The sequence below is a fragment of the Brassica napus genome, chromosome A5 (genome assembly GCF_020379485.1).
Source record: "Brassica napus cultivar Da-Ae chromosome A5, Da-Ae, whole genome shotgun sequence".
NCBI classification, from domain to species: Eukaryota; Viridiplantae; Streptophyta; class Magnoliopsida; order Brassicales; family Brassicaceae; genus Brassica; species Brassica napus.
The window spans coordinates 11,437,348-11,461,640 of record NC_063438.1 but is presented as its reverse complement, the minus strand read 5'-3'; the positions used below and the strand labels follow the sequence as shown (position 1 = coordinate 11,461,640).

Below are 24,293 nucleotides of genomic sequence, written 5' to 3'. Positions count from 1 at the left end.
GCGACTCGTACGTGTGCAGTAGTAGCCTGTCTACCTTTTACATTGTTTTTTATAATGCGCATCTGACGTGGAATTACATTAATAATGTTTTAATCCTAAAAGAAGCTTCTCGAAAACAACAAGACGAAACACTTTTGTCGTTTTATATACCTAATCGTTTTTTATTAGTAGTACAATTAACATATTTTAATCTCAACTGGTTTAATACGTTTTCATAACATACCTCGACTAATCTTTAACATTTTGCATTAATCTATTATTTTTGCAGTAGATACTCAGAGAGCATTGAAACATACAGACCAGTCATGCATCTATATATAATCATTAAACTTATTAATTATGAATCTATATTAGTTGATATGGTCATCCTTAAAAAGAAAAACTGATATGGTCTTATTTTTAATCTGGTTTACTTAAACATGCAGATGAAGTCAAAGAGGTTGACTAGTGCTAATGTTTTTCTGGTTAAAATATTGAAAATTTATACCATCATCAATACTATTAAAATGGAAAGAGTAATAAAAAATCTACCTACCAAAACTGTTTGGACCCTTTTTTTTAATTCATTATTTTTTTGTCTTACCTTAAACTTAGACTAACAATATATTACCATATATTTCTCTGATAATAATTTATTCAAATACCACTCCTAAATCTTAATCATTACTATTACTATATTTACCATTTTGACTTTTAATCGTAAAAGCATTGAAACTAATGTTTTATATTATCATTTTTATCATATAATATATAATTTAAAGCAAGAGAATATATGTGTACATATAACTTCCTTTTTCCTTTATAATAACGTAATCATATCATATATAAAATTTCCCACTAAAATCTCATATTATATACTAAACTTTCAACCGTCTATAGTTTGATAGATATTTTCATATTTAAAAATGAGTTTTCTAAAAATATTTCATCAACCATGTTTTTGTACGATAACGTTAAAAATCTATATCAAAAGGTTGTTGGATCCGATATAGACGTAATGGGTCCACATCTGTTCGGGTATTTAGGATCCTAAAAAGATTCGAAATATCTAAAAAATCTGAAAAATATCTGAAATACGAAAAGTACTTGAAACTCTAAACAATTACCCACAAAATTCAAATACCTAAAAGTTCAAAATCTTATTCAAAATCTTACACTGAATTAAAAATACCCAAAATTTTATCCAAATACCTAAATTTTTTTTAATTTAAAAATTTACCTGAAATCAAAAACTATAATCGTAAACCAAAAACCTAAAAAAATATCCATAATGCCGGAAACAAATTCGAAATATCCAAATATACCTAATAAACACAACATATTTATGATCGGATCTAGGGTAGGACCCGGAGTCAAACAAAGACCTGCGGGTCCAAAAAAACCCCCAATAGGTTATCTTCTCTCGACCTGAACTAAACCTATATTTCCGGGTCGGTTCGGTTTGTTTTTTTGATCCAGGTATAATTCTCATGCCTAAAAAAACTTACGTAAAAGTGTACATATAAAATATCAAATAAACTAATTCGTAGATTATATAACTGCTAAAAATTATATTTTTCGATATAAAAAGACTTTGTATTATAAAATAATCCAAAAAAACCCGCGCTTTCCAAGCGCGGATCAAAATCTAGTAAAAAGTTTATAATGTTGTCTTCGGTAATTTATTACAGTGCATAAGAAACTAAAACAACCCCAAATCAAGTGAAAACAAAGAAACTCAAACAGTAAAGTATAAGAAAATCATCGGTAAGAGGTTGATTAATGTTAAATATCCTTGTAACCAAACCATTATCAATTAATACATCTTAGTTATCCGTATAGTTTTCGTGCACTCAGTTACCTTATGTTCATTTTCTGAATATTTATAACTTCACTTTTTATTTTCGGTCTTCCTAAATTCTACTCTGTTATGAACCGATTTGTGAATGTCATAACCAAATAGGCATATTTCCTTTCTACTTAGACAGTTTTCTTTTCCTTGTATGCTTAGGATTTCCTTTTCCTAATCACTTTAGGATTTGTATACTTTCCATTTATCTATGACGGTCTATTGTAATTCTCTATATATATAAAGGGTTCCATAATAATGAGAAATAGACAATCTCTTTCTCCCATTAATTTACAACACGTTATCAGCACGAAGCTCTCTAATTCTCTGAGTTCTAAAAACGACCAGAAACCCTATTTTCCTTTTCTTTCTTGTTTTGAAACCTTGATCATCATAAACCTTAATTTTTCTTTCTCTCTCTGCGGTTACCCTCTCATCCGATAAAGCCATCCGATACGACTAGTCAATCCGACGACCCGATAGAAGCTCAGTCGATCCGACGATCCGATAAGCACCCGACTAGACGATCTGTTCGCATCCGATAGACGATCCGACTGACGATCACGACTGCTCTTCGCGACCCGACGATCCGGTCCGGCACGTACCAGCTCGCGAAGTTCCTCTCGATTCTCGGTGGTCTGTTCAACCCGTTTGGAGGTTAAGGTAAACATCTAAACCCTAACCTTATATCTATAAACCCTAAATAATATAAGTATCAGAATTAATTATACTATAATTATCAAATCACATATTAAAACCCTAATCGAATATTTTTTGAAATCAAAACTGTTTTCGCTTTTGATCATTGAGGTTTTAAATCTGATTGAATCTGATGCTATGTTGCTAGAATTGTTTGACCGTTAAGTTGCTAGATTTATTATTTTCATCTTGCTAGTTTAATAATTTCGATCTGTTTAAGTCTTGATTAAATTCGACCTGCTTGTTTTTATTAATGCTTTAATCACAATTAGGATTGATAGATTTATTTTCTCATCCTGCTTGGTTAATTGTTCATCTGATTTAAAAATTGTTTAAACCGACCAGCCTGTTAAAACATTAATTGAATCCGATAGGTTGCTAGCTTGCTTTGCTTATATAATCCCGATAGGTTGATAGATTGATTGAGGTTTACTTGTTTAAAATCCGAATGATCTGATTTCATGATTCTTGAGGTTTAATATCATCTGCTAGGATTGATAGTTTTGTAATCCTGATCTGTTTTAAATAGAAACCCTAAATAATCCGTATGATAGGTTATATTGATCTGATTTGGATGTCTTTGAGAATAGAGAATCCGTATGCTAGGTTGATAGATTCGTGATAAAATCTAATGTCTTGAAGTTTACGATTGTATGCTAGGTTCGATTTTATTGATTGATCTGATTAGAAATCATGAAACACTAATTCTAGTCCTAACCTTAATCCGCATATCTGAAACTTGAAACCTTAATTCATTATGCTTATGAGTTCTATTAAATTGATTGATCTGATTATATGTTTTTGAGGTTTGATAAATTCGGATACTAGATAGATTATTTACACACGGTTTATGCTAAATACAAATCAACCTTGAAACTGATTCATTGAAATTCATGCTTGAAATCTATATTCTTGTATTGCTAAAATCAGCCTTGAAACTCATTGAGTGATTAATAAATCTTTTTACTAGTCTTGCTAAAATCCATTGATTGTTAAACCCTAATTACATGATTAATTGAATCCGTTTTTGCTAGTCTTGATAAACCATAATATTATGAGCACATAGAAATAGTATTGCTGAGACTTGCTAGAAATTGACTGATTGATTAAATGCCTTTAAGATTGATAGTTTCATTGTCCTCACAAGATTGAAATCCGAATTGATTGTTTTTAAGAGTAAGGCCGCATGAAAATTATACCTAAATATTGAGTGATATATGATTTGCGATGTCGAAAATCAACCTAGATTTTGCTGCCCTAAATCTCTCTGGAGATAATTATTTACGGTGGGCATTGGATACAAAGATTATCCTAAAGTCAAAAAACTTGGTGAATGTATCATAGAAGGCAATAATGCCAAAGAGAAAGATTGATACAGGGCAATATTAATTATTCGCCATCATCTTTTTGAGAGTCTCAAAGATCAGTATTTGACAATTGAGAATCCTCTAGACCTTTGGACATAATTCAAATTGAGATATGATCACCAAAGAAAGATGTTATTACCAAAAGCTATGGAGGAATCTCAGAATCCAGGACTACAAGTCCGTGGATGAGTTTATTGCTAGCTAATAAGAAACAATGAATTGAGACCTCCTGGATCAACCCCATTACCTGAAGCCAATAAGGCCGCAAAGGAAAAGAAAGAATCCACATAATCTAACCACGTCCAGGATGATAGACCACACGGCCATGGCCGTGGAGGGTAGAAAGGACGTGGCCATGGCCACTATTATACATTTGGCCGTGGGAACCACTATGGCAAAGGCCCTGGGTATCAACCTAATTTGAGTCATGGTCGAGGCAGAAACCGTGGTATATCCTTTAAGCCACAAAGCTCGACCAAATCAGTGTGCCATAGATGTGGAATGGGGAACCATTGGGCTAAGATATGTAGGACTCCCAAACATCTTTGTGACCTCTATCAAGAGAGTCTGAAAGGGAAGAATCCTGAAGCCCACTTGGTATATAAAGATGGTAAAGATGATTTTTGATCATGAAAGAGATGATCCTACGAAATATGAAACTTCTGATTGCCTAAAAGAATAATGTTGATTTCGACTTCTGTGTTTGTTTTGTTTTTATATTTGCTTTGTTTTATCACTGAATTTATTTTATTGCTTTGTTTGCTCTGAACTTAATAAAAGGAATGAATAATTTTTCAAATATATAAGTTTATAAGAAATATAGTTGTGGGTATAGCCATTCTCATGATAGGCTATGGCGAGACTAAAGAGATCTAATGATTTATATTCACTCATAGAAGCCCATTGAGTTTAAAAGATATAAGAGTGGTTTCCATATTGAAACAATGGGCAAAGGAAATAAAAAGTTCCTTTTAGATATATAAAATTCGCCCAAGACCATAGAAAAATGGTCGAGACTATACATGCATTCTCTACTGGTCTTTACTATGTCAAGATTAGGATGATAGAGGCTAAACTCAATTCGGATCAATATCATGCGATTTAGGGTTTTAAGGCCCTTAGGGACTCAAATTCGGTATTTAGGGTTTCAGATTCAATATGCAATTAATCTAGCAGACTTAACTCATAATTAATAGAATCAATCAAGCAAGCAAGCCTTATGGCTAAGATTTTATGCCTCTCGGCCAAGTAGAAGCCACACGGCCATGAGTGTACGCCAGATGGCCAAAATAAGAAAACAAGCCGCACGGCAAATGATTCAGATCAATGCATATAGTTTGTTGTGTAATTGCAATCCTAGTATAGATGAATTCTACAAGTTCATACAATGCAATCAAACAAACAAACACACATGGCCAAGTAAAGAACAAATCATGCGGCCACTTGATTTTAGTTTCAATACAATCCTAACATTATATTCTTTTTTTTTTGGTCAAAATCCTAACATTATATTCTAAGTTCAATTGCAATCAGTCAGTAGTGATCAGGTTCAGATATGAATGCAACAAGGCCACACGGCCACAAAATATGATCTAGAACAATTAACCTAGAATGTATCAAGGCCACACGGCCACAACTCCAAATTCAATTTCTAGATTATTAGGGTTTCAGTTTAAACAAGATTAGCAATTCAGATTCAAGTTTAAAACAATCATAATCATAGTTCTAGGCGATCAATCAAACACTCAAGTTTCAAATCAAAAATTAAAACCAATTTTCCAAAATTAGGATTTAGGGGATTACGAAAACTTTGATCTTTGATCAAAGGGATTTGATTTGAGATTCAAAAACCTTTAAGGTTATGATTTTAATTGATCAATGGATCAATCTTGATTTAGTGTTTAGGGGATCGGACTTATTCGAGCTCCGATTTACTCTTTAGGGTTTGATCTATTATCTTATGGCTTTCATCTTATGGATTAGATTTTTAAGGTTTCAATCTTTACAAATAATCCAAATTCAATTCTCATGTTCTTAGAATTAGGATTACCTTTAGTTTGTAGTTTGTTGAAACCGGACCACCAAGATGAATGGATGAACCTCGAGTTGTACACGGACGGACGCGAGCTGGTTACTATCGGATCGTCGTCGGATGCGAGCTGGAACGGGATGCGTCTGCTTCGCGAGCTGGTTGATCGGGAACGCGAGCTGGCTGTGATGCGCGCGGGAAGCTGAGGTCGTCTAGGATCAGGAACACCTTAGGGCTGTAGCTGATCGGATGCTGACGAGCTGGGACGCGAGTAAAAACGGATTAGGGTTCGTCGGGTTCGGATTAGGGTTCCAAAGCAAATCGGCGCGCACTGTATCGGGCGTGAGGGCGCATCGGTGGTCAGATCGACAAACGGTTTGCACTGACTGATTCGTATTGGCAAGAGCTTCGATTTGATATCTTGATCATTTTCTGGGTCCTCACGGTTTGGGAAAACGACCCCTTTGAATTTCCGAGGTAGAATACTTTTCATTTAGGGTTTTAGGGGTTTGGTTTTAGGCTCAGAGTGTTAGAGACTATCATGCTAATAACGTGTTGTAAAACGAAAGTTTTTAGGTCTGAATATTTCTGTCTTTTTATTTAATGAATAAGAGATCCCTTTATATAAGGGGTTACATAAGAGATAAATAGAAATACATTAATGGAAAGATTACAAATTATAAACCAACAAGAAATAGGAAAACTAGAAGAATGGAAACTCCTTGGCCGCCAATCTCTTTCTCGCTCCAAGTCATGGCCGCCTCTCTCTAGGGTTTGGGCCGTCTCTCTCTCTCTCTCTCTCTAGGTTTAGGCCGGTTATGGACATCCACTAAATGCTTCTCCTTTGATATAAAGGGAATATCATTTAGGGCAAATCTCCAAAATAGCACATTTCTAAGTTTATGTCACAAAAATAGCTTTCAAAAACTAAAATGACCAAAATATCATTTTATCTTTTGAAAAATTTAATTTTTATTTTATTTTTTAAAATTTGAAATCTTATCCCCAAAACTCAATTTCCCAACTCTAAACCCTAAAACCTAAACTCTAAACCCTAAATTCTAAACCCTAAACCCTAAATCCTAAACCCCACCCCTTAACTCTAAACCCTAATATCCAAATTAATTTACCATTGAAGTATAAATACATATTTATCTTTTTTGATAAAACATTAAATGCTATTTTGGTCATTTTTATTCTTAGAAGTTATATTTGTGACAAAAACTTTTTTAGTGTATATAGTCATTTTCTCTATCATCATTTTAGTGTTCATTTCTTTACTCGATAATCTTTTAAAGAACAGTCTCAAATTTATTTTCGGTAAACAATATCCATAATGTTGAATCGTTCAGCGACTTAACATAGGTATTGATGAATCTAAGTACTGAGAGAACAACAAATACAAGTTGGTCCGTGCATATATTACAAAGAAAACCCACCAAAGCCTCCCAGAGAAACTACAGTATCACCAAACAGAGTCAATTTCAGTTGAGTACGAAGTGATACCTTGAATCTACATGACTCTCCACATCCCAGAGGAACGAACCGAAGGTCACAGCCTCCAGCACAAGCCTCTTCAGTCCCTTGAAACTGATCTTTATGTGCTCGTCCTTGGACGAATCAATGCCTTGCGGTGTTATCATAATCTCTGGCCTCCCAAACAACGCCTCTGTGTGCTTCTCGATGATCCCAACTGCTTCTCTTGATCTGATTGTAGCGTATCTCTGAAGGGTTTCTCCATCAAAGGACATGACGTATGTCTTTAACCGGGATTGTTTCGTTTCGCTGCTGGAACCACCACTGGCATTGATCCCTCCAACTTCTTGGTTTGAGGAGACAGCTTGATAAGTCTCTTCCGCTTCTTCATAGAAGCTTCTCTCTGTTTCCCTCCCTGCTTGCTCAATGCTAGTCTCACCTTCATCAGACCCACCAGGAAGAATCTTCATCGTCTTCTCAAGCTGAAACCTTTGGTCGATCCGCTTCAGGAAATAGCCATACATCACAGAAGCAGCATATACCTGTCCAACTCCGAGCTTGCTTATCTGTGCTACAGTTGACAGATCACCCTCACGGTTTTTAAGAATGATGGAAAGATGATTCTGAATCATCTCGTAAACCTCAGGGGAGTGAAGTTGCTCGAGTTCCCCGTCTTGAGTGGGCCAAGTATCAACTCTCCCAGATGATGAGGTTATGGATGGCACAAGTGAAACATTAGCGTCCATGAACCTCTGAACAACTAATGCATATAAAATCTCTTCCAAAGCCTTCCTTCTCTCTTTCTCCTTAACCTCAGCTATTCTCCTAAACCCACAATAAATAGCAAAATTTAATTCAAGAAGAAAACCATCACAAGGGAGAAACAAACCTGTAAAGAACAATGTCTGTTCCAGGAAGGGAGGAGGATGAATCTTTGATCTGTTCCTCAGCTTCTCGGTCGGTTTGAAGCTGTTCAAGCTGCTGCTCAACAGCTGCTGGGACAAGATGAGGATGGCTCACGAGTATCTGCGACAGAAACTGCCCCACCGGAGACTTCAACTCAAGTGGCGCAATTGAGTCAGAAGCTGAAGATTTAACCACAAAGCTTCTCCGAGACTTAAGAGAAATTGTTCTGCTTTGCGATGGTCTCGAGAGTTTAAGACAAGTGCTGTGCTGCATAGCAGAGAGAGAAAGGATTTTCAAATCAAAAAGTTGAGACAATGAATGTTCGTAGAGAATATGAGAAAACTCGATTGGAGACATACTCTGTGGCGAAATTGAGGACCGGAGCTGAATCGGATGAATCCAGGGGAGCTTGCCGTCAGGAGAATCGACCCAGAGGCGTTTCGACGCAGAAAGGAGGGAGATTGAGCGAAACTCGCTGCCATGATTACGCTCTCTGAGGGAAGCAATGGAGAAGGATAATGAGAGCTTTAGGGGGGAGAGAGATGAACCCTAGAATTAATGTAAAGAGATAAACCGGATACTGTCGTTGATGGTTTGCGACTTATCCTTTTTTTCTTTGTCGACGCGACTTAAACCGGATACTGTGGTCTGCGAAAGACCGGATACAGTGGTTTGCGACTTAATTATCTCTATTGAGTGGATTAAACTAAAATACAGTAAAAATTCTATAAATTAATAATGTTGGTATTATAGCATTTTCTTAATTTATTAAAAAATATTTTATACTTTTCTATTTGAGGATATATATTTTTATAAAATAAAAAATAACTGATTTTACCATATATACATTATATAAATTTTAGAAAATTGACTTTTATATTTTTATTATATGATTTCGGTGTATTTGAATATGTTTCATCTAATTTAAATTTGGTTAAGATAAAATTTTAATACATTATCAAAATATATTGAGGTGTAAGAAAATATAGAAATGAACTCTATTAATGTGGTAAATTTATTGATAATGTATTAAAATTATATATATATATATATATATTAAAATTATATATTATCTATAATACCACATTAATATATATATATATATATATATATATATATAATGTGGTAAATTTATTGATAATGTATTAAAATTATCTATTAATATATATTATCTATAATACCACATTAATTTTTACACTTTATCTATTAATATATATTATCTAAAATTACACTTTATCTATTAATAGATATATAATGAACTCTATTAATAGAGTTCATTATATATATATATATATATTAATGTGGTATTATAGATAATTTTAATACATTATCAAAATATATTGAAGTGTAAAAATTAATGTGGTATTATTGATAATCTTAAATATAATTTTAATACATTATCAAAATATATTGAAGTGTAAAAATTTACCACATTAATATATATCATTATATATATATATTAATGTGATAAATTTTTTTAGGAACGTTAGGGAATGCATTATCTTCATTGTTACCAACTATATGATATTAAATAAAGAAAAATGACTATTTATTACATATTATATCCTTAGTAAAACCTACGTAATTACCTAATATGATTATGATATATATAGTAATTAATGATTTTTAATAATAAAGATTTGCTAAAAATTTGAATGCGTTTTATCATTTTTGTTTAATTATTTACTATTAAGATAAATTACACAATTATATTTATCATATATTAAAATTTTAAATTTTTTGTATATGTTGTATTTTGAATTTTTTAAAAACGAGTATAAATTACTAAAACTGTTAAAAGTCTCACATAAACTTTTGTGATCAATGTTTAAATTTTTTCTATAATAAGATACAAGGATCATAAAATCATATAAATAAATTATTTTATTTTAATAGGTGTTTTTATTAATATATATATATATATATATATACTTCATATCATTTAAATTTAATTATATATCATATATGATATATAAGATTGATTGTTTTAATTTATTTATTCTAAAATGATTACGAATAAACAAGAAAGGTCATTTGACTTATATGTGCAAGCCAATTAATTACATAATAGTAACTGAATTTTTAGTTATTTAATATATAATTATTATTTTATTATTTCATAATATGCAGAAAAATATAAAATAAGTATTTATTCTGCACAAGGCGCATATCCTAACCTAAGTATGTATCTCTTTAATAATTTTGAATCTTAATCATTTTATAAATCTCATGCCAAAATAAAAGAAAGAAATGAGAATGAACTCAGAAATCAATATTTATGTCGAGCAATAACCAAAATAACACAAAAATGAGAAAACTATCGATGATAGATAGGACTGGTACGTGAATGTAAACTTCTCATAACCATAATTAACTTTTAAATTGCTAAATCATGATATAAAACCGAGCTGCCATAGTTTAATTCAAACCAAATAGTAGTCATGAGATTCTTTGGTTTAAACGTTAGGTTTTTATGCGATAAATAATTTTTTGACCTAAAATATTTTAAAAAATGGGATCAGTTCATTAGCAAACAAATTATGTAATTAACAAAAAAAGTTTTAAAAAATTGTTTAAGAGCCAAATATATTAATTCGATCAATAATATAATTTTTTTTTCCATACGATATTTTTTAAATAATTTTCATATAAATTCACTCAAATAATTGGTCTTATCCTAGTTAACTATTATTGTTCTTCATTCTTTCCATAAATAAAAATTACGGAATTGTCTAATGTAAATAAAGTATATACAATAATTAATGATTTTGGATAATAAAGATTTGATAAAAATTAGTGTATCCTCTATCATTTTTTTTCAATTTTAGCTTATTAAAATATATTAAACAACCACATTAACCATGTAATATAAAGTTAGATTTTCCGTATATGTTATACTTTAAATTTTTTAAACGACTATAAATTACTAAAAATGTTAAAAATCTCACATTAAAAATTCCGTGAACCATGGTTTAAAATTTTGTTATGACAAAATATCCCATATATATTAAAAGAGAAACATTACAACATTTGAGGTAGTCATGTGTCATCGGCACAATGATTCTTAGAATCTCTACAGAAATAGGTTGGTCCATCTAAATATATAATAATCTTTTTATTAAACTAAGCGTAAATTAATTATTAATCTTCTTCATTCTTTCTATAAATAAAAATTACAGAATTACCTAATGTTGAAAAAATATATACGACACTTAATGATTTTGGATATATACGACACTTAATGATTTTGGATAATAAAAATTAATGTATCCTCTATCATTTTTCAATTTTAACTTATTAAATAAATTAAACAACCATATTAACCATATAATATAATGTTAGATTTTTCGTATATGTTATACTTTGATTTTTTTCAAATGACTATAAATTACTAAAACTGTTAAAATTTTCACATTAAACTTTTTGTGAACCATAGTTTAAATTTTTTGTTTTGACAAGATACAAATGACTACAAAATCATATAAGTATGAAGACTCATTTAAAAAGAATTAAGATTGAAATATATATATATATATATGTATGTATTAATAGCGTTTAAATTAACTATATACAATAATATAAAATATAAAATACATAAATATTTTAATTTTGAATTTTTTTTTGATAAAATTTTTGAACAAATATTGACAACTTAATAGTTAAATTTTAAATTTTTCATTGACTTTTTTAAAAAAATTATAAATTACAAAGCAATTAAACATCACACAATGAAAATTTTTGTTATCAATGATTCAAAATTTTTGTTATAAGAAGATACAAATGATCAAAAACAATATGAGTAGAAAAAAATATGTAATAAATATTAATATTAAAAATATACTATATATCTTTATTAATATCGTTTAAATTTAATTATAGACCATATAAAATAAAAAGTTTTTGTTTGGATTAGTAAAATTTATTTATATGTTCTCATCAATTTGATAATATACACAATAGTTACTGAATTTTTAATATTTATTATATATTTATTATTTCATAATATGTAAAAGAATATATAATACATAAAATAATTTATATATAATGTTCATCTCGCACAAGACACAGATCTTAACCTAGTTAATTTATTATTTTAGTAGGACCATGTATTTATATTTTGGAATGAACTAAAAAAGCACATTAATTTGTTTTAGATAGCTGAAACAGATCAATTGGTATCAAACTATTGATTGTTGAGAGCAATCAACAAAAAACATTGAATTTAATTATGAAATGTATCGTGAATACAATCAAAGTTCCATATTAAAATTTTTGACAAATAATGTTTATTATATACAAAATTTTTTAATTTTGATTAATATAAGATCTTTTGGAAAAGAGCGCAAGAACAAAATATATGCGAGCTTTGTTAAATGGACCCAAAATAGACAGTATCATACTAATTGATTTAGGAAGAGTTAGACATGAGACTGAAAAACTCAACAATTGAATTAGAGCCGGGACGACAAAAAACATGCAAAAAGACCAAAATACTTTTCAAGTTCGAAGTTGATGATCATCTGGGAAGCGGGGGCTATGTCACTATGTGGCAGAGAAAAGTCAAAAATATCTTGGATGTTTGGTAGCGGGAAAAGCGTTGTCACGGTCACCTTACAAATAAAGATACCAGAAACCTGTGTACTAACGAGAATAAAGAAAATTAATTAGATAATTCCGATGGCTGCATGGATTACGTGGTGATGTCATAATGGTGCTGCAAAGTTTAAGTGAATAACCCTAATGGTTTAGTAAGGGTTGGTGAACACATGTTGGTAACTATGACTGTACAAAATGTGTGTCAAGTTTTGCTAGGTTGGATGTCAAGGGTTTGTGTGGCACTTTACTTGAGAGAAAGATTGTTGTGAATGCAATCAATCAAAGTACCACATTAGAAATCTAAACAAATAATATTTAATACATAAAAAAATATCCTACTCTGGCTAGTACAATGTGTTTTTGGAAAGGACTCAAGAACATGGATTTTGCTAATCAGATCCTAAATAGACAATATCATACTTACTAAAGGTTTTGGAAGAGTTAGGCATGGCTTACAAAAAATCTAATAAAATGTGTTAAATAAAAATTTGTACATAAAATGATAACCATGTAACTTTTACATCAAAAAAGAACATATACTTTTTATCTTTTTTTTGTCGAATTTTTACTCAAAATCCAAAGATAAACGAGGTACACGAAAAAGCCCAAATACAACATTTTCTTTGTCCATTCCTCACACTATTAAAAAGATAAGGTTTATTTGTTAACACACGTGGAGATATATCAATAGTAACATGGACATGTGGTCTTCATGCGTTGCTTGCAAAGCATCACACCGGAATTATCATCATTAATTTCTACGGCCTACGACAACTCTCACTGTTTCAAGACTTCATCCTTCGTCAAGAAAAATCTTCCCTTTTTCCGGAAGACTAAAAATTTATTCAACTTTGTGTAACTCAAGCGATCTCTTTTCTTCATCCAAATTCTGCAAATCAATATGCAATCATTGGAACGATTAGAACAAGATAAAAACTGAAAACCTGACGATCTGATTTTTTATTAGGATGTTTTCATCAGAAACACCAACCCTACTAAAATCATCCCCATATTAATCAAATAATATCAACAATCTATTCCTCCTTCACACAAGTTACTTGGACTCCAAAGCCATTCTGTCAGCCATACACTAAAAAGAGTAAAATTCTCCCTTGACTGAATAAGAGAATAGACAAGAACCAGAAAATATATATGATTTCAAAACCATCAGGATTTAAGATAAACCAAAAGGAGCGTGAGAAAACAAAAGCCCGATCAAAGACCGAAAAGGCTAATCTGAAGCAGAAGGATAAGTCCGCTAATGATATCACTCAAATTATCTTAAGGATTGATTTACTCTCTCAAATAATAGGTTCAATTGTAGTACTTAGGGATCAAATCCACAAGGAGCTAAGGCACACAATAGATCTAAACAGTTTGTGATTAAGCTAGGTAAGTAATAAAAACAGTAGATTGCAAGTAACCAAACAAGGCAGTTGTTCAATTGATAGTTTTGAGGTTTTGCAAACAGTTATTATAAAGCATTAGATCTAGGGTTTCTATTCAGGTAATTGGGATTGTAGAGGTATAAAATACTTAGGTTGTCAATCCTAGAACTCGACTTATATTGTAAAGATATCCAGCTTTCGCATGTGATTCTTATGTATTGACTAAGTCCAATATCTCAGCTGTCGCTTGTTGATACGGATCAAACGTTGATCGATGTAATGGTAAGAACATTGATCGAGGTTCTCTTAGACAGGCGTTAGCGAGTTGACCGATAGGTTCACTAGTATTGTCTAAATCAGCTTCCACTTGTTTCTAGTAATACTAGCTCAAAGGAATTAGTTCTGGTGCAGAACCTACTGTCGTAGTTGTCCACAATCATAAGTTCAAGGTTCTAGTTAGCTACTATAGAACACATGCATTAACCATAATTCTTTGAAGGATATTTATCACCTTAGCAATTCTATATTTTGGGCTAATCTCTCTTAACCTATTTGAACTTAAATCTAACAAGTGAATTACTCAGACATAGCAAAACAATTCATAAGCATAAACTGAATAAAATGCATAAATAGAATAGAGTTAGAAATATTGGAGTTCCAATACAAATCTCTGAAGGAGTCTTGGATCTTCTCTCCAAATCTACTAAAAACCCTAAGTATTGTTTGATGTGAAAAGTAGAAAGTAAGAAAGCGTGTGTTGCCTAGAACAATAGCAGAGCACATAAATATTAGGTTAAAAGTGGCCAGGGGTAATTCTGTAAATATATCGTGACTTGGGATTGAAGTCGGCTGAAAACCTAGTCGTGTCTTGCGCGTTTTGCTGTAGATCGACGGCACAGTATGTGCGTTTTCACTTGTTCGATGGTCAGCTACGGGTTTTTCTCATTTTATCTCCAAAATGCACTAAAATCACCACTTTCCTTCAAAACACTCACGAATCTTTAAATACACTAAAAACTCCAAACATCATAAATAGTTCCTAAAACACCTATATACCATGGCTAAAAATGGATAAAATCGATGGTATATTAACTCTCCCAAACTTACCCTTTTGCTTGTATTCAAGCAAAACAAAGAGTAGTCTTTATGAAAGAGTTTTGAAAACAGCAGAGATTCACACAATTGAAGAACTCACTATCATAACCTCTACAATATTGCAAGCCACATCAAATCAATTCTAACTTTAGAGGTATTTTATATACCATATATCCTAGCGTAGCAACCAAATCCATCTAACCAACAACTTAGCTAATAATGTATGACTATCCCCTCTACTGATCTCATTATGTCAAACGATGAGCTCAATCTAATGGTCGGAAGGTCTACATCTATAGCTAGACATCTGACACGTCTGTGCAGTTCTGCACCTCAAAAGACTCCAAAATCACCATATTTCTCCAGAACGTACTTGAACCGGTAAATACTCTAAATAGACTCTATATAGTAGTAAATATATATTAATACACTTATAGACCATGGCTAAAAGTGGGTAAAATCCATGGTCTATCATGCGGCTGAGAGTTAGATTGATCCGTACCCCCCTCCTTCTAGCACCAAATTGTAGAAACCGAAATTTGCACTGTCGATTTCTGTTTAAATAAGAAAAGTTAGGAAAACCTTAATTTCCCAGAGGTCCCGGATATCTGCTAAACCACACGCCAAGCAATCAGAACACGAAATAAAGACGAGAAAAATAAGAAATCGAAAAGTGAGCAAAATAGATCTTATTCTGAATCCGCGTTTGAGCGTTACAACAAGGTAAGAGCCTGAGCTATAAGAGCTGTCGGTGAGATTCCTAGTTCTAAAACCTAAGACTGCAAGACCAAATTGAGTCGCAACTCGAATAAAAAAATGGAAAGTTGTCTAAAATTGCTCTAAGTGCTAAGATTGCTCTGAAAAAGTTCTCCCTTGTGCCTCTCGCCTAGGACTCCTTATATACTCCTCCAAAGTCGGTTTTAGCTTTTCCCTTCCTGCCCTTAAGCCGTCTTAAGTGAAAAATGGAGATATTCCATTATTTCCGATCTTCATGTTTATTCGCGGAAACTTAACATTTTTTCTGCGGAAACTTATCTATTATTATTATTATGTTTTTAAAATAAAAACATAAACCGTCATAATCCACAAGCTCATTCTTAAAGAATCATAAGTGGGCTTGTAGTCGCATTTTAGACCTCATTGGGTCGTCTTTCGACATGAAACGTTTGTTGCGATATTCTTTTCGACAAAAAAAAGTTTTCGCGGTTTTTATCGTAAGTATCAACGGTAACTTTGATCGGAGTGATGTGAGAAATGATATGGTTGCGGTACATGGGAGCTAGCATTGAGGAACAAACAAGAATGCACAGATTTGGGTCGTACCCGTTGATCGATGTCCGAGACAGTTTGGTCGTTACGTAGCGACCTGGTCCGCGCTGGATCGGTTGTTACGTAGCGACCGAACGAAAGGCTTCGTCGGTCGCTAAGTAACGACCGACTCGTTCGCGAATTGGTCACTATGTAGCGACCGACCGAGTGGCGACCGGCTAGTTTGCAGACTGGTTGCTATGTGGCGACCTTGTTTGGATCCTTTTCTGACGTTTTATGAACGTGTTTTTGGACTATGGGTGTTTAGTTTTGATGAATCAACAGAGATTAGTGCAAGATTTTACCGCAAAATTCTTCGTAAAAGTTTCTTTGTGAAGATTACTTTTCGTAAAAACGTTCATGCTAATTTTTACGGATATTTGGATGTTAACTTCGTCGTGTCCGTTTTTGACCCCAACAGATATTTTGGGTTGGGTTCGGATATTTAAATTTTGAAAAAATAAATAAATAAATTATTCATTGTTAAAAGAGTAAACTATTAATAGGTTAGAAAGACACTAATTTAGCTGTTATTTTGAAATTATAGATGCAAGTTTTGTTAATCCAAGAAACAAGAGCTTGATATGTATTTTACGCGAGTAGCAAATGATTTTGTCCATAATTATATGTATATTATCTAATTTTGAGCAATAAATATTTTGAATAAAATGAGAGAAGTAAACTAGAAATATAGGGTTAAGTAAACTTATGTTTGGTTATCTTCGGATATCCATTCGGGTTTGGATATTACCCGTTTGGATTCAGATAATACCCGCACTGGTGAAATAAGTAATTTGTTTTGTTGTTCTTGAATTAGATGATTTTTAGACCGAGCTGGTGAATATATACTAGACAGATATTTATATTTCGAGTCTGCACTTATATTCTATAACAACTTGATATATTAGATTTGAACACTAACCTGTTAATATAGTTTGCCGGTGATTTTTTTTAAATTTTTGATTTTTAGATATGTATCTGAAGTGAAACTAATTTTTACAGATGCATATTATTTTAAATTGACACTTACGTAATTCACTGAATTCATAGAAAAATTTAAAAAATAAACTTAACTTATATAAATGAAACAAATCGAGAGTAGAAAACCTAATCCATTTTCGTCATTATACAATCGATATTGCCTATTTGGTTTTGGTGATTCATGTCAGCCGCAAAACTTAATTTCCTTTTGTGCATATGAAATCTTAAAAATAATTAAAATGAGATTTAATACGTTAATTATTCAACAATGATAATATATTTAAGAGACCAACATTTCTATTCATCATTTTATAATCGATAAAAATTGTAGTGTTGTAAAACCATTTAATAAATAAACAAAGTTTTTAGCAATTTGGATATTGATCCAAGAGAAACACTTCAAAAGGCAGAATTGGAATCATCACTCTGGGCTGAGGTAAAGGTAGCAAATAATCCAACGAGAGAACAACAGGTACAAACCAGTTCTACACTAGTGACTCAGGGACGATGGTGCTTTATAGATGGATCATAGAAGGATAAGGAAATATTTTCCGGACAAGGCTGGTATAGTACACTACCGGGGTTTGATGGCTTATTAGAGGTAAGGAATGTCAGAGCATGTCTTTCACCCCTGCATTCGGAGGTGGAAGCACTCATATGGGCAATGGAATGTATGAAGAATTTAAGACAGTTTCAGGTCACATTTGCAACGGATTGTTCGCAACTGGTGAAGATGGTTTCGGAACCAGAAGAATGACCAGCATTTGAAAGCTATCTGGAAGATATTAGGCTTTTGAAAAGAAGTTTCCACAACTCAGACATCATTCATGTACCCAGAACGGAGAATATACAGGCGGATAGCTTAGCACGCAGTGCTAGGAAACAAACGTCCTTCGTCATTCACATGGATGCGGAGTTACCGATCTGGTTTACAGTCAATATGAGTTTGTAAATGCTTGCTGTAAAAGAAAAAACATTACTATAAAAATTCGCCCCGCGCATGCACACAATTTATGATCTAAGTGTATACGTAAAGATGATGCATATTATAATCATAACATAAACTCTTTATCTAGTATTTTGGCTTTGCAGTTTATTATATAACTAGGAGTTTTACCTGCATATGCGGGCATAGTTATTTAATAAATATGTTAAAAGTTTAAAGATCAAAAAAATTAAATAAAACATTAAATTTATACTATTTTATGAGTGTTTCAATTTCTTAATTTCTTTATTTTTATTGATTTAAAAATATTATTTTGGATAACAACACTAATATCTTGTAAATATGTTGTTATCTTGAACGAATTTTTATTATATTAATTTCTAAACAATGATATAATTACATAAAAAAATATATAATTGTTAATATAAAGTGATGTTATTATACCAAATTCTAAGAATTAGCATAAACTGCAAAATATCAAAATAAATCAAAACCACAAAAATGTTAAACCAAACTCAGCTTTACATATTATATTAGTCAAAGTAAATAAGAATATTGATATATCCCCTATATATTATTTGAGAAACATTGCAACATTTTTTGTAGCCACGTGTCATCACTAGAATGATTCTTAAAATTCTTAGAAAAATAGGTTGGTCCATCTAAATATATAATAAGCTTTTTATTAAACCACAATAAATACATTATTAATGTGCTTCATTATTTCCTTAAATAAGAGTACGGAATTGCCTAATGTGGCTAAAGTATATATGACAATTAATGATTTTGAATAATAAAGATTTGATAAAAATAAGTGTGTATTATAATTATTTTTTTTAATTTTAAGCTATTAAAATAAATTAAAAAATCATAGTAACCATATAATAAAAATTAAAAAAACATTTAAATATTATATTTTGAATTTTTAAAAACGAGTATAAATTACTAAAACTGTTAAAAGTTTTACATTCAAATTTTGTGATCTATGATTTAAAACTTTTGTTATGACATGATACAAATAATCAAAAAATACTATAAGTTGAAAGGCTCATTTAATAAATATCAAAAATAAAAGATATATAAATATATGTATCATTTTTAATTAAATTATATGCCATATAAAAATACATAAATATCTTAATTTTGAAATTTACTTTGAACATTTTTTTGATAAAAAATTTGAAAAAATATTGAAAACTTAATTTCTTAAAATATTATAAATTACTTAAACTATTAATCCCACAGTAAAAATTTTGTTATCACTAATTTAGACTTTTTTCTATAACAGATACAAATGATAAAAAATAAATATGAGCAAAAAACATCATCTAATAAATATTAATATTAAAATATATCATATATATGTTACTATCATTTAAATTTAATTATATATCATATCAAATAGAAAAAATATTTTTTTGATTTATAAAATTTATTTATATGTTCGCACCAATTTAATTATATAAGTAGTAGATAATGACTTTTTAATTATTCAATATATATTTATTATTTCATAATAAACATATAATATATAAAATAATTTATATATATAATGTTCATTCCGCGCAAGGCGCGGATCTTATCCTAGTGTATAATTATAGGGGTTTTTGCAAAATTGACCTACAACTTAAAGTCAAACACAAAACTAACCTCCTTTTTTTTTTGAAAATTGGTTTTGCCCTATTCACCCCACAAGTTCATATAATTTACGAAAATGCCATCAATTTTTTTTTTCTTTTCGAAAATGACATTTTTACTCTCTCGCCCTCATCATCTTCAAGTAATTACAAGATTGCCATTGTCATCAATACCACAACCACCATGAACAACCAATTTGAAGCTCTTAATGCTCCCAAAATCGATTTACCCTTCTTCTTTTTCCATTCTTGTGAACTAAACACAACATATCTCTCACTTTCTCTCCACAATGAGCTAAAAAAACCCAAGATTTTGATTCTAAAATTTTTATGGTTCATAGAGTCATAGAAGCTAACGATTATGGGTGGGTGACTTTCGTTTGTGATTCTGTGTGCTTGGAGAAGCCTTATGTATGCTAAGGAACTTATCTCACCAATTTAAGGTATAACATCGAGTTTTTTTCCAGATCTGTTCGTCAGACGACTTACTTGGGAAGTCGTCTGGCTGTAGACGACTTACCTGGAAGTCGTCTGGCTGTAGACGACTTACCTGGAAGTCGTCTGGTCAACGCAGAGGTTATTTTTGCAATTGACTTTGAAATCTGTAACCTGAGACGACTGAAAGTTAAGTCGTCTACTATTGTTTGGTTTCAAACAAAATTCCAAAGAACCTAGACGACTTACATTTCAGTCGTCATAGGTTAGTTTTGTATTTAACTGGATAATTTCAGAAGTTTGACTTCCCTAGATGACTTACATTTCAGTCGTCTGGCAAAAATTAAAATAATAAAAAAAAATTTAAAGTAAACGACTTACAATTAAGTAGTCATAGGTTAGTTTTGCAATTGAAAAAAAAAACTTCAAGATTTAATTATACACAGACGACTTATAATTCAGTCGTCCACCAGACGACTTAATTGTAAGTCGTCCAGGATTTTTTTCCGAGATTCTGGTCAAACCTCGTAAATCCTGGACGACTTACATTTCAGTCGTCTCGTGGACGACTGAATTATAAGTCGTCTGTATATAATTAAATCTTGAAGTTTTTTTTTTCAATTGCAAAACTAACCTGTGACGACTTAACTGTAAGTCGTCTACTTTTAAAAAAATAATATTATTTTAATTTTCACTAGACGACTGAAATGTAAGTCGTCCAAAAAGTCAAACTTCTGAAATAATCCAGTCAAATGCAAAACTAACCTCTGACGACTGAAATGTAAGTCGTCTAGCTTTTTTGGAGTTTTTTTTAACCAAACAATAGTATACGACTTAACTTTCAGTCGTCCGAAATAATAGATTTCAAAGTCAATTGCAAAAATAACCTCTGCGTTGACCAGACGACATATAGTTTAGTCGTCTAGACAACTTAGATTGAAGTCGTCCGCGTCTTCTCCACTAGTTTTTAAGTCTTCTACGTTAGTTTTTGAATAACTTGTATTTTTAAGAGTAATAAGTAACTTCAAGATATGTAAAACTCATATTTACAAAATATGTTCTCTCCCTTAGTTTTACTAAATTTGACTAAGCTTTTCAATGCAAACTTATAAAAAATATGATATGCTTTGACTAGTTACTAAGCTTTTCAATGCAAACTTATAAAAAATATGATATGCTTTGACTTGTTTATTAAGATGAGAAAAATGCCATTGGAGTTTATTATTGCATATGAGAGATCCAAAGATAAGAAAAAGGCTACTGAAGTCTATTATTTCATTGATTTGTAAATGTGTAAACACATTGTTAACACATTTAATACATCTTGGAAAACATTATTACTGATTTTACAAAAAATTCACAACTAAAAGAGTATACATGCAATTCACAAAACAGACCACAAACAAAACTATTATAGATCATTCATCTACAAAGACAAGCTTGGATTCCACTTGAGTAGACAAGACCAGACGACTTTTAAGAAGTCCAGACGACTTCTAAGAAGTCCAGACGACTTCCAGGAAGTTCAGACGGCTTTGTCAGAAGACTTTTAGGAAGTCAGACGACTTTCAGACGACTTTACAAGAAGTCCAGACGACTTTTAGGAAGTCCAGACGACTTCCAGACGACTAACAAGTAAGTCGTCCCAGAAGTCTTCCAGATCTGAAAAACCTGCATATTAAATCCAGATCTGAAAAACCTGCATATTCAAAAACGTTCAAATGGCTTAAAAACAGAAAAAAATGAGTGGAAGATTAGATAAATCTACCTTTACAGAACACACAAAAATACATATCTAAAAATAATAGATCTACCTTTAAATTAGTGGAAGATAAGTACCATCTAATTAAAAACCTGCAAAAAAAATAGATTAGTAAGAAAGACATGAGACAAAATTGAAAAATTCATATAAAGTTTGGTGTTTTCAAGTCAAAGAGATTAGAGTGGGTTTGGAGAGTTTTAGTTTGGGAAAAAAGTAAGAACTTTATACAACAAGAAGTTACCAAATGAAGAAAAATGAGACATAAGAACTTACCAAAACGCTCAGAAAAATCCAGACGACTTCCTGGAAGTCCAGACGACTTCCTGGAAGTCCAGACGACTTCCTGGAAGTCCAGATGACTTTGTCAGAAGACTTCCAAGAAGTCCAGACGACTTCCAGACGACTAACAGGTAAGTCGTCCCAGAAGTCTTTCAGATCTGAAAAACCTGCACATCAAATCCAGATATGAAAAACCTGCATATCCAAAAACGTTCAAATGACTTAAAAATAGAGAAAATGAGTGGAAGATTAGATAAATCTACATTTATAGAACACACAAAAATACATATCTAAAATTAATAGATCTACCTCTAAATTAGTGGAAGATGAGTATCATTTGATTAAAAACCTGCAAAAGAGATAGATTAGTAAGAAATACATGAGACAAAACTGAAAAATTCATATAAAGTTTGGTGTTTTCAAGTCAAAGAGATTATAGAGAGGTTGGAGAGTTTTAGAATGATGAACATTACATTTTTGTTGCAGCCATTTGAGAGGAGGAGAGAGAATGTGTAAATTTTTCTTTATATAGGGAGACAAAAAATCCAATTAGGTTAAATATTTTTGACTCAGACGACTTCCTGACGACTTACATTTCAGTCGTCTCGTGAAGAAATTAAAACAGACGACTTACATGTAAATCGTCCAGAAGAGTTTAATATTTTTAGCGGGAAATTAAATATTTTTAGTGGGAAACTAAAATAGAAGACTTTCCAGACGACTTACAAGTAAGTCGTCTGGTTTAAATTATTTAAGCGGGAAAATAATTTTTTAAAAAAATGTTAGGCGGGAATATTTGGACGACTTACATGTAAGTCGTCTGTTTTAATTTCTTCACCAGACGACTGAAATGTAAGTCGTCCGAGTAAAATGATCCGGTTAGGTTAAAACGTACATTGGTAAAATATAAGGTTCGGTACGATGTGGACGACTGAAATATACGTCGTCCGGGTAAATTATTCAACAGACGACTGAAATATAAGTCGTCCACACCCTAAACATAACCCCTAAACTTAATTATCTAATTAAACACTTCATAAAACCAAATCAAACTTGAAAAGTGTTTACTATACACAGAAATAAACACATATAGGTGAAAACTAATTTTTGAAAAAAACATTTTAGTTTTCCAAAATCTAACCCTAACAATACATACAATACTACAACATATGTTTGCCAAACTCCTAAACCAAAGTATTTCATGATTCACTACTTCCACTCATCTATCTTCAAAACAAATCAATTTTATCAAATCTTAATTTATATCAGTTAAAACTGTTTATAATTACTTGATTTTTATTTTTTACGCATCAAAATATTTTTTTACAAGATTTATAAATTATTTTTAAAATAAACTGGTACCAGACGACTTACACTTCAGTCGTCCAGACGACTTCCAACATCTCAGACGACTCAGACGATTTACTGGGGCTATATTCGTAAAAATGGCTTCTAATTTTTTGTTTGGTCACAAGGGGCTGAGCTGTAATTTCACTAGGCTTTTAGGTTAGTTTTGCATTTGATTCAAGTTTGGGATTAAAATCAAGTTGTGGGTTAGTTT

General features: G+C 31.4%; 1 protein-coding gene across 1 annotated transcript; it reads right to left on the bottom strand.

The window, feature by feature from the left end:
- Positions 1-7,213: 7,213 nt before the first annotated feature.
- On the bottom strand, positions 7,214-8,920 carry LOC125608947 (UV-B-induced protein At3g17800, chloroplastic-like). Its single transcript, XM_048779610.1, has 3 exons — positions 8,665-8,920; positions 8,289-8,572; positions 7,214-8,224 (listed from the first exon to the last, which is right to left on the bottom strand). The coding sequence occupies exons 1-3, from the start codon at positions 8,785-8,787 to the stop codon at positions 7,408-7,410; spliced, it is 1,224 nt and encodes a 407-aa protein (XP_048635567.1). The 5' UTR covers positions 8,788-8,920; the 3' UTR covers positions 7,214-7,407.
- Positions 8,921-24,293: the final 15,373 nt, after the last annotated feature.

Bases quoted from the DNA above. Each gene is read 5' to 3' on its own strand.
- LOC125608947 (XM_048779610.1), bottom strand. From the start codon at position 8,787: ATGGCAGCGAGTTTCGCTCAATCTCCCTCCTTTCTGCGTCGAAACGCC. The intron at 8,573-8,664 runs GTATGTCTCCAA...TCTGCTATGCAG, and splicing joins GTCCTCAATTTCGCCACAGA to CACAGCACTTGTCTTAAACT. The intron at 8,225-8,288 runs GTTTGTTTCTCC...TTGTGGGTTTAG, and splicing joins ACAGACATTGTTCTTTACAG to GAGAATAGCTGAGGTTAAGG.